The sequence below is a fragment of the Mus caroli genome, chromosome 2 (assembly GCF_900094665.2).
Source record: "Mus caroli chromosome 2, CAROLI_EIJ_v1.1, whole genome shotgun sequence".
Taxonomy (NCBI): domain Eukaryota; kingdom Metazoa; phylum Chordata; class Mammalia; order Rodentia; family Muridae; genus Mus; species Mus caroli.
Window position 1 is genome coordinate 112,217,250 of NC_034571.1, and position 11,660 is coordinate 112,228,909.

At 41.5% G+C, this 11,660-nt stretch overlaps 1 protein-coding gene across 1 annotated transcript in view; it reads right to left on the reverse strand.

Moving 5' to 3' along the window:
- Positions 1-11,660, reverse strand: part of Ino80 (INO80 complex ATPase subunit) — a 103,636-nt gene that overhangs the window by 10,350 nt on the left and 81,626 nt on the right. Inside the window, exons 29-31 of the mRNA XM_021179126.2 lie at positions 9,890-9,962; positions 614-772; positions 138-240 (exon numbers count right to left, since the gene is read on the reverse strand). Coding sequence (XP_021034785.1) covers positions 138-240; positions 614-772; positions 9,890-9,962 — 335 coding nt within the window. The remainder of the gene's footprint in view (positions 1-137; positions 241-613; positions 773-9,889; positions 9,963-11,660) is intronic.

Consider the following 11,660-nt stretch of genomic DNA (forward strand, 5'->3'; position numbering starts at 1 on the left):
TCTCTCTCTCTCTCTCTCTCTCTCTCTCTCTCATACACACTGCACACACACACACTCACTCTAGCCTTGGCATACGCAATGCTTATCTCATTCTGTAAATCTGGGGAGGGCAGAACTTCGGTTGCCAAAGTACATACATTTCTTTTCCAGTTCTTCGTCATCTAGAAGAAGGCTAACCACCTCTTTGGGTTTCAAGGTATCTGGTTTGAAGTTCCCACCAGAAATCACCATGCGCTGAATCTAAACAAAGTGGATTAAAATGTCATCTGCATGTGTTCTTTCCCATACAGCAGCAGCAGCAGCCCTGTGAATCAGCTACAAAGGGAGGCTTTGGCTCACTAGTTCTTGTTCACTGACCTGGCTCCCCCACATTATTTGTCCCAAAGAAAGGACAATTTGAGATTTTTTTGGGACAAACCAAGGTGAACTCTGAAATGTCACCCTTCCCGGTGTCAGTGTGCACAGGAGCTAGTAAGACTAAGGTACAGGCTCCAATGCTTACCAAGAACACTAGTTTATCTGCCTAATGAAATACAAGTCTTAAATAATTTCAGTACAGTACTGACTGCTTTCTGTCCCTCCAGCATGATCACCCTTCCTTCCCAGTGCTCACCTCACTCTTTTCCTTGGCTCTCTGCAGAATACGCTCCTCAATTGTGCCTTTACAGATAAGCCGGTACACAGTGACCTGTTTTGTCTGCCCCAAGCGGTGGGCCCTATCCATGGCCTGCTGGTCTACAGTGGGGTTCCAGTCACTGTCGTAGAAAATCACCTGCATAGACAAGAAAAGGATACAACAAAAATGGATGTTCTGAGTGCAGGACAGAAATTCTGAGAGCAGTATAGCCACTCATCTGTCTACAAAACTAGTGTTAGTCATGTCCAATTTCTTTCTATGGTGTAATGATGAAAAAGAAACTCCTTAAAAGACCAAGCTACATTATGTGTGTTGCTCTGGAAAACTAGGCATGCCCCCGGTCTTTCCAGTTCTCACTGAAAAGATCAAGCTATGAACTAGACAGGTGGTTAACACGGTGAGGGCCTGGGTTTTATTTCGAGTACCTAGGACAGGAGGCTGATAATCTTCTGTACCTCCAGTTCTAGGGAATCTGACATATCCAGCTTTCACGGCATGTGCACATACACAATTAAAAATAAAATAAATTTAAGGGGGGAGGGGTTGGTGGTTACAATTAGACAGGAGTGCTTGTATGTGCCTAAAGTCACTGACACTTAGGAAGCTCACACGAAAAGATCACTGTCAAGACCAGGTTGGACAAAACAGCAACAATCTCTTAAATTAACAGAACCAACTTTAATAGCTACATCTAGTATTAGTTAGCTAACATATCATTAATAGTAGCCTGTAAGTGCAACCACCATTCTAAGTCAGTGACTCTTCCCATAGTACCTCTATGTCCTGTATACTAATGAGACCTCTATTTTAGCACTGGGTGCACAGCCTAATGGCAGAGCACACACAGCAGGTGTTTAGTAGAACATAGACCTTGGCTTGATTCTCTGAACTAGAAACAAAACAAAACAACAACAACAACAAAAAACACCCTCTTACTTTATAGATGAAGAGATTAAGGCATAGAAGAATTTCTCTAAGTGTGTAGCAGTAAATAGTTAATCTGGTTTGGTTCCCCCTCAGCTGGTTGCGCACACTGAACCTGCCTAAGAGCTCTGGATTCACAAATGATAAAGACAGACAGATAGATAGACAGACAGACAGATACCAGCTAATTTTGATACGCCTTACTTGCTCAATGGCTGGGCACTTCTAACCCCTCCCTCCCTTCTAGCACACATTCCCCTACAGTATTCCTGAGTTAATAACATCCTTTAAAAATCTTTATTTCATTTCTGCTACCTTAGACCCAACTGGGGGGAGTGGCCCTTAGGGCCACTTTACAGATTCTTACAGGTTGACTCTGATATCTCTGCTCCTCAGTCAATTCTCCTCTCTCTTCCCCACAGTCCCTTACCAGTGCAATCCAAAAGTCCTGCTTCTGTTTTCCTGCCGAGCCACTGGCTGTATGGTAATTCTTCATTACCAATCAAAGCCAGCTGGTGGCAGGGACCCTCAGCATTTGGAATCTCTTTGGAGCTGAATTAAGAACCTTTCCCATTTGAACCTTTTCCCAACATAAGTGTATTAGCTTGTCTTGTATGTCAACATGACAAAAGCTAGAGTCATCGAATATAAAGAAGCCTCAGTTGAGGAAATGCCCCCAAATCAGCTCTATGGCATTTTCTCAATGGGGGAGGGCCCATCCCATTTTGGGTGGTGCTATCCCTGGGCTGATAGTCCTGGGTTCTGTACAAAAGCAGATGGAGTAAATCAAGTAAAAGCAAGCCAGTAAGCAGCACCCTTCATGACCTCTGCATCAGCTCTTGCCTTCAGGTTCCTGTCTTTACTTCCCTCAATATGGAAGTGTAAGCTGAATAAACACTTTTCTCCCAAAATTTCTTTTTGGTCATGGTGTTTCATCATAGCAAAAAAAAGAAACCCTGAGATTGCAGTCTAAATGGAAGACTGGAAGTGGAGGATGGGAAAACATTAACACCAGGATTCCTTGCAAAGAAATACATATAGCTTTCTTTGCACTGCCCAGTTCTCATCAACATCACTGTATGCTCTATGAATTCTAGAATGTAATGTTAAAAGGGTCCTCCTAAAGCTATTGCTAGTCTGCTGTACAATAATCAACCAACACCATAACGAGCTACCATCAATCAGGTGACCCTACATCTTTTTGAGTCAAGGTTTATTATGTAGTCCTGGCTGTCTTGGAACTCACTATATAGCAGGCTGGGCTTGAACACAGAGATCCACTGGCCTCTGCCTCCTGAGTGCTGGGATTAATGAATGGTGTGCATCACTATGGCCAGCCTGGCCCTTAGCTTTATGCTCATTTTTGTCTTTCCTAAGGACCATTGGCTTACTATCTAATGATTCAAGCTTAGCAGAGCATGTGAAAAAAAGGGCAACGTTTGTGTTTGGACCAATATTTGTCAAGACCACCTCACTGTCAAACTCCCTCCTCATATGTACTTGCTGGCAGTGCCACTATGTAGAATGAAGTCACCCCACACATACCCCCACCCTCACCCCCCCCACATGGTTTCTGGAATAATTCTGTGAAAGTGGGAATCCTTATAATTGAATCCTCTCTGGAGCTCAGCAATAAAGTTTTCTTTTGTCAAACTGTTACTTCATCCAGTATCAATTTCAATTCAAATTTCTATAGGGAGTCAGTTATCAGCTCTAACTTAAAGAGATTGCACTCCAAGGCTCACTGCTGATGGAGATGCTGAAGAACATGGTGGGACTGAGCATGGCTGAGAGCAGATGATTACTAGGCAGCATACCAGACAATAGCATCCACAAGGCCTCCTGTGTGCTATTTTAAGGAGGAACTCATCTCTGAAGCCTTTTCTATGTTGCCTTTCCTGGTGACAAATACTGGTTCTTTGGTGAGTTGGGATCTCATGGAGCCAGGCTTGCCTTGAGCTTCATATGGAGCTAAGAATGACCTTGAATACTAATCCTTTCTTTAGCCTCTACTTCCCAAGCATTAAATATTCATAGGCAGTTTATTTGTGTACTTATTTAAATTTGGAGCAATTCTGTTATTCTGTGCACAATCTGGACCCTCAATATTTAAAGGAAGAACTGCAGCTGGGCAATGGTGGCACACGCCTTTAATCCCAACACTCGGGAGGCAGAGGCAGGTGGATTTCTGAGTTCGAGGCCAGCCTGGTCTACAAAGTGAGTTCCAGGACGGCCAGGACTACACAGAGAAACCCTGTCTTGAAAAACCAAAAATAAATAAATAAATAAATAAATAAGATAATTGCATGTATGTCTGTGGGCACCCATGTAGGTGCTGTTAATCAAAACTGGGTCCTCTGGAAGAGCAGTGCACCCTCTTAACCACTGAGCCATCTTTCCAGTTCCTTGCTTTTGTTTTTATTTTTTGAAACAGGATATCACTATATGGGCCAGGCTAACCTGAGCTTAAAGATCATTATGTATCTTCCTCTTGAGTGCTTGGATTCTAGGCGTGTACTACTATGCTTTTAAGTCTTTGATTTAAATACCCCACGAGATCTTTTGTATTACATACTTTTTGTTTTGCTCTTTCCTGTTATTTTTCTATGTAGTCCAGGTTAACCTTGAATTCACTGAATAGTGTTGTGATCCTCCTGTCTCTGCCTTCCAAGAACTGGGCTTAAAGACATATATCACCACACCGGTCTTGTCTTGCATGGTCTTACTTGAGGTGTGATTGTTCAATTGTGGTATAGGTTAAATGCCAGAGATGTGTATGTGTGTGTGTGTGTGGGGGGGGGGGGGAAGTGTTGGCCAAAATAATTAAGTCTACAGATCTGATGTGGAAATATACAATGTCTGCCAAAATACAAAAAACTTTACCAGAAGACATTGGAATTTTAAATTGAACCTAAAGATTTCAGAATATCTATCTATCTATCATGGGATCAAACTTTGTTATATGCTGGTAGCTAGGAGAATATACTACCAGTGAGCTAAATCCTCAGTCCCTTTATTTCTTTGAGACAAAGTCTTCCTATACAGCCAGCTAGGCCTGGAATTTGCACTATAGACAAGGCTAGCTTTGAATTTAAATGATCCCTTACCTCACGTCTCTACTATGCCTATCTAGAAAACATGTTGTTTAAAATTGTCAGGAAGAGTAAAGTAGGGAAATACAAACTTAGGAAAAAGGAGACATGTACAGAGCTGGAGAGATGGCTAATATGTACAAGATGTTCTTGCTCCTCCAGAGGTCCTGGTTCAATTCACAGAGCCCATAGCAAACCACAGCTCAAAACCGCCTGTAACTCTAGTTCTTCTGGCCTTTTCTGATCCCAGGCATGCCAGTAGTGCACAGACACAGGCAAAACACCCATACACAAAATAAATTATTTCAACATTAGTATTATCTAACATATGTAAAAATGACACACGTGATGAAATCACAGCTTAAAGAGTACCCTGAAGTGCCAACTTCACCATAGAGATGCCTACACAATGAATCAAAGATTGCTTTAACATCTGCATTGTTCCTAGAGATCTGAGTAACAACCAAAACATGATTTAATTTTGGCTCCTCTAGGCTCATAAACAGAAGACTAAAGCTTACAAAGATAACTTAAAAAGATGTATGTGGGAAGAGAACACAACAAAACAGATACTGCTTAGAAGGAGAGAATCACAGGGAAAATACTGAAATATATATATAAATCAATATGTTAAAGACAGATTAAGAGTGAAAAGACAGAAATACAAAGCAAGATTGGGGTCACCATAATGTGAGCCAGTGGGTGTGCCTGGTGAGGGTCTGGTACTCAACATAGTCTCTGGTACAGAGACAGAGATGACACCCAGATTTCAGGTTTCTGGTGAGACATTTTAGACACAAGTTACAATTATAGTAGCAGAGCTGATGTAGCTAGGAATGTGAAAGTGCGTCATGCAGAATGTGCAGTCCAGCGGTGACTAAGGTGAAATCTATGTACAGTACCTTCAGGTAGCTGTAAACAGCAAGCCAGGCCAGCACATGGGGAGGCTGGAGGAAGCTGCTCTGGTGTTCAGGGATTGGACTATATAGGACAAGGGATGAGGGAATGAAATGGAAAACAGGGACAACTGGACAAGTTAGACTAATTAGCTGGAAGTTGGAGAGGGTTTTTTTTTTTTCCTTCCAAGAAAATACATGTTATTCCAGTCCCTTGGGGGAGCTAAACGCTAATTCCCTTGGGCAGATGTTGCTACTAAGAGACAAAAGTTCCTCCTCTTTCCACAGGAAAGCATCTGAAACAAGTCAGACAGGAAGAAAAATAAATCTTGTAACAACCCCTCCCTAAACAGAGTCACAGATACCCTTACTCTATGAAGAAATGCAAAGAACAACATGGTAAAAATCACCTGTCATTCATCACTGTTAAAATCATGCTTTTACTAACCAAGTAGATTAGTTCCCAACTACATGCTTACAAACACTTCCTTGATCATAAAGACATCAAGTCTTTCCTGAATGAAGCACAAAGTGTAAATACATTATTTTACCTGACTCATCCAACTTCCTCCATCAAACCAACAAAGATGCACTGGTTTCTCAGATACTGTCCTACGGCCCCCTACCTTTATGTTGCTCTCCTTTCTTTTACTTTATTAAAAAAAATTAATAAAGTTTATTAAGTAGGTACATTTTTTTAAACATTCCTTACTTATAATAACTTCAAACTCAGTACCAACTTAATTATCTAAAAGGAATCCTATGTGGATATTTTGCTGCTTTGTGGTGGCAGATACAATGAACATTACTGATAGACTTTGTCTTGTTTGTATATTTAATGTGTTGTTAAAGACAATTCCTGCTGGGCAGTGGTGGCTGGCACACGCCTTTAATCCCAGCACTTGGGAGGCAGAGGCAGGCTGATTTCTGAGTTCGAGGTTGACCTGGTTGTTCCAGGACAGTGAGGGCTATACAGAGAAACCCTGTCCCGTCCCTTCCCCCCCCCCCCCCCCCCGGCCAATTCCTTGTCCAACGTAGCTCAGAGAATCCAAAGGGTCCTATCATAGACCAAACTAAAGACAGGCAAGCCAAGAAATAAATAAATTATTTTCTTTTAAAAATAATGTTTAAAAGATTTATTTTAAGCCGGGCGTGGTGGAGCACGCCTTTAATCCCACACTTGGGAGGCAGAGGCAGGCGGATTTCTCAGTTCGAGGCCAGCCTGGTCTACAAAGTGAGTTCCAGGACAGCCAGGACTGTACAAAGAAACTCTGCCTCGAATAAACAAAACAAAACAAAACAAAAAAAAGATTATGTGTATGAATATTTTGCATGCATGTACATCTGTGAACCATATGCATGCTGGGTACCTTAAGTCAGAAAAGAGCATCAGATCTCCTGGAACTGGACTTACAGACAGATGTGAGCTGCTATGTGGGTGCTGGGAATCAAACCCAGGTCCTCTGAAGAGCAACTAGTGCTCTTACCTGCTGAGCTATCTCTCCAGCACAGGCATACATTTATAAAAGTTAATTATGCTGAACTTCTGCAGAGACTTATCTAGCCTCACAGTCTTAAATATTATTCATAATGTGATGACAGCTGTAGCCTTTTGAGCACTGCCACGTTAAGCCTAAGACTCTTGTTTATCCCCTCTGTTACCTTTCCAAATATAGTGCTCTCTACATTCCGTCCAGCTCTATCCCAGAAGACAGGTACTTGAGCCAGACACCTCACTGTAGAACCAGGACTTGGGAAGCTGAGGCAGAGGGGAATCATTTCAGCCCCTTGAGTGTTGCTCTAGCCTGAAAACCCTTGCAAAATAAAATGCTAGCCCATGTTAATCCCTTGTTCAAATCTTTATACCCCTCAATCTCAGTTTTACACAGCCTATCAAGCCCTGCATACCTTCCTGCTTCACTAATTCTGTTCTATCTACTCTCTACTCCTTGATGTTGCTTCATTTTGCCAACCAGGTCCCCATACTGCACCCCTAGCAAGATGGGCTGAGAACCAACGCCCGGTTTTTTGTATTTTTCAACACAACACTTAAATTAGTTCTCGGAACTATTTATACTATAACAATTACCACAAGTAGCAATGTAATTATTAGGAGAAAAATAGAACTTCATGTTATTGAACACTGAATTCTTAGTGCCTAAAAGAGTACCAGGCTCTTGCCTGATACATATTAACCATTTGTTAAATGAGTGAATGGGCATACGCAGGAACTGGCCCAGGTATTAGAAAAAGGGCTTCCTTTCTAATGATGAGGTAGGTCAAAGCCTAGCATGTTTATTAATTACTTATAATGTAACATGATTGACTTGAGTAAGGAAAGAGAGGGACCCAGGAAGGAATGTGACATTGAACTGGGATTTTGAAATACAAAAAGGGTAGCTCAGGACACAAAGATCTAGTCTCAGGTAACAAACACGATAGTGTAATAAAGTAATGGTGTACTCTGAAAATGACAAGTCAGTTGTTTACTTCTGGGAAGGAAAGGGATCTGGCAAAAGGCTGGCACAGCAGATACAGGCTAGAAGCAATGAGGCTTGTAAGCCATGGAGAGGAGCTTCAAGTAGCACATTAGTTAAGTAGGTTATGAACTGTATTAGAGTGTTGGTAGAGAAAGAATGGATTTGGATCAAAATGTATATGGCTAGGGAGTGTAATGAGCTCAAAAAATCAGTTATGAAAAACTGGTATGTGTGTAACTGTTGATATTATTTGACAAAAAATAAAAGAAAAAGAAAAGAAAAGGAGGCCAAGGGCAAATTTCTGTCATGTCATAGGACAGGTGTGAGCAGCCACATCAGAGTAACAACACATCATCACAGCCTGCCTTCCACAGCTATGCCAGCAGTCCTTAGGCCTTCATGCCATGCCCTGTCCCATTTGATAGTAAGCAGCGTAAGGTGGGATCCTACAGGTGACAATTAGCATTCCCTTAGAATCTGAATTCTTCTTTGAGCACAGCTATTAACACAGTGCAGACAACTTCATTGATCAACTCTTTTGAGGATGCTAATGTTATTAGAGGAGTGGACACTGAGGGGCAGGACTTAATGACAGACCTGGTGCTATGAACGTCTCAGGCTTGTTCATCCTGTCCCTCATTTCTCTACAGTTTCATGAACTGGTTCCTTCTTGTGCTTGTGAGAATTTCAATACTCAGATTTCAGAGACGAAACACAATAGTCACCCAGAGTTATAGTGAGAATTCTTAGATTTTGGTTTCTTTAAAAAACAGAAATATTGTGTTGCTTCGGACTGTAGCTATGATTTGCCTCCTGCTTTAGCAGAGGCGTGGGTTTGCCAGCTGCAGATAGTTTCTGTGATTGTGTGACATTTGGAATTCTGGGGAACTTTACAGAGGGTCTATAAATGCTAGGGGCACCATAGGTGTGGCTGGTGATTGCTAAGGAGGGTTAGGTGCAGTCGGTTAGCAGTCAAAGATGTAGTCAAAGTAGTCATTAGTGCTTAAAGAAGAAACAAGAAATTAGATTAAGGGATTTCTTTCCCCTCTATCCTTTCTTGCCTATCTAGTGACAGGGGATGAAACCAGGGAGATACAGGTAGGAAACAAGCCACAAAACAGCAAAGACCATCTATAAGCAAAGAAGAATAAATTTAGATTGAGACATCTCTATCCTTTCTCTCCTATCTAGTGATGGGGGGTGAAACGGGGGTGGGGTGGGGTGGGGTGGTGACAGAATTAAAAGGTGGGAAAGAGAAGACCTGACCTAGTAGCAAAGACTAGCTACACTGAGTGCCATTTTCAGAGTCTTTTCAGAACCCTTTAGGAACCATTTCCTATTTACACATTTCAGTCTAAATGTTACTATGATTGCTACTAAATACTTTTGAATCCATGGAATAATGCTAAGATTCAAAAGAAACTCTCTTTTCCCTTTTAGAGGCTAAAGCAGTCTTATCAGGAGACTTGGTATGAAAGGACGAAAAATTGCAAGAATATAATTTACTTTATTTTATTTAATTATTCATTGCTAGCCAAACAGCTCTTGACATTTAGACCACAACTTCTACCATTACCTTCTCAAGTAATAAAATCAGGCACTAGTAAGAAAACAACCCTTTTTTATTTGTTTAGTTATAGCTCCTCAGACAAAACCAATTGGACTGCCTGGTTAGCAGCCATCTCCTGTTCACTTATTATCACGCTACATCTTAACTGTTAGGAAAATACTTGACACATAGTAAGCAATTTATTAAATTAATGTATAAAATCATTCAAAGTGAATGACTAGAAAAAAAACAAAAGGAAAGATAAAATGTGCGACGAATAAACTATTTATAGTAGAGATCTCATCACTTACTGTGTCTGCAGCTGTGAGATTGATACCCAGTCCTCCAGCTCGTGTGCTTAACAGAAACACAAAGATGTCATTCCTAAAGAAAAGGGGAGGAAGACATGTTAGGAGGAAAAGGAAAGATTCAATGTGGAAATAGACAGGAATCTCTAAAATTACAATCTAGGGCTAGAGAGAGCGCAGATGCACAGATGCTATCTGAGATACAACTGTACAAAGGTGTTCTTTCTTTAAAACTCAAATGATGGCAGTCACCTTGTAATCTGTACATAAGCTTTTGCTGCCATACTAACATCTGACTGATAAGCAATAAAAGTAGAAACATGGAACAGATATTACAGAAAAATATGTCATTATAGAAACAGACCTTCAGCTATACAACATTACATGTATATTGTTTGTTTTGCCTTGCGGTACTCCAGAGCACCAAACCTAGGAATGTGAACACGTTTGGCAAGCACTCTACCTCTGAGCTACGCTCTCAGCCCAATAGCCTTTCTCCCCTCTTTTGAGATACTTTCTTCTATCTTTGCCTACTCTAGAACTTAGTATGTAGCTGATGATGACCCTGAATTTTTGGTCCTCTGGCCTCCATCATCCAAGTGCTCAGATTACAGAGACATACTGCAAAGCCTGGTAATACCTCTTAGCTGTTAACTGCTCTTCCGCTTCTCCTCATCATTTCTCTTAACTTTGTAGCAATGGCTAGTCTGGAATTTGCTATGTAGACCAGGTTGGCTTTGGATTCAAAAAGGTTTCCCTGCCTCTGTTTGAATGCTGGGAATTAAGGGATGTAAGTGCCAGCATGCCCAGCCTGGTTTTGGTTTGTTTCTGGTTTTGTATTTGTGTATGTACATGTGCCTGCATGTAGAGGCCAGAGTAAACATTAGGTGTTGTGTTCGTCTATCTCTTTTCTCCATATTTTGTGAAGGAAGCTTTCTTGTGAACATGAAGTGCATAGACTGGCTAGGCTGGTTGGCTAACAAGCAGCAGGGACCCTCCTATCCCTGCTTTCCTAGCACTGGAATTATAGGTAAGTGCTTTCATACCAGGATCTGAACTCAAGCTCTCATTACTAACAAGCTCCCAGCATCCCAATAGGCCCATTTTTAGTATTTTCTTGGGGCAAGGTCTCTCTATGTAGACCAGGCAATCAATCCTCAAACTCAAGGAGTTCTGTTTGCCTCCAACTCCTGTGAGTGTTGGGATTGAAGTTGCACACCACCAAGATAGTTCTATTTAAAAATTATTATTAGGAGTGAGAGTGTGTGTGTGTGTATGATGACGACATGTGCCACATGCATGTGTGTGTACAGGTCAGAGGATGATTTTCATTCCACCCTAGGTTCCAGAGAATCAGTTCAGGGGACCAGGCCCACTTGGCAGGGGCCTTTTAACCAGTGAGCCTCCTCACCAGCTCTCAATTTTTAACTAGTCCAAGTATTACTCCTGGGTGTGTGTGTGTGTGTACATGTGACTGCACAGGATCATGTGTACCATGTCAGTGAATAAAGGTCAGAGAGTTTGCAGGGGTTGGAGGAGTTCAGGTTATTAGTCTTAGCAAACACTTTTATCTACTAAGCCATCTCATAGCCCTTAAAGCATTCACTTTAAGATGACACAACTCGGGGCTGGAGAGATGGCTCAGCAGTTAAGAGCACTAAGGTCCTGAGTTCAAATGCCAGCAACCACATGGTGGCTCACAACCATCTGTAACGAGATCTGACATCCTCTTTTTTGTTGTTGTTGTTTCTTCTTTTTTTTTTTTTTTTTTTTT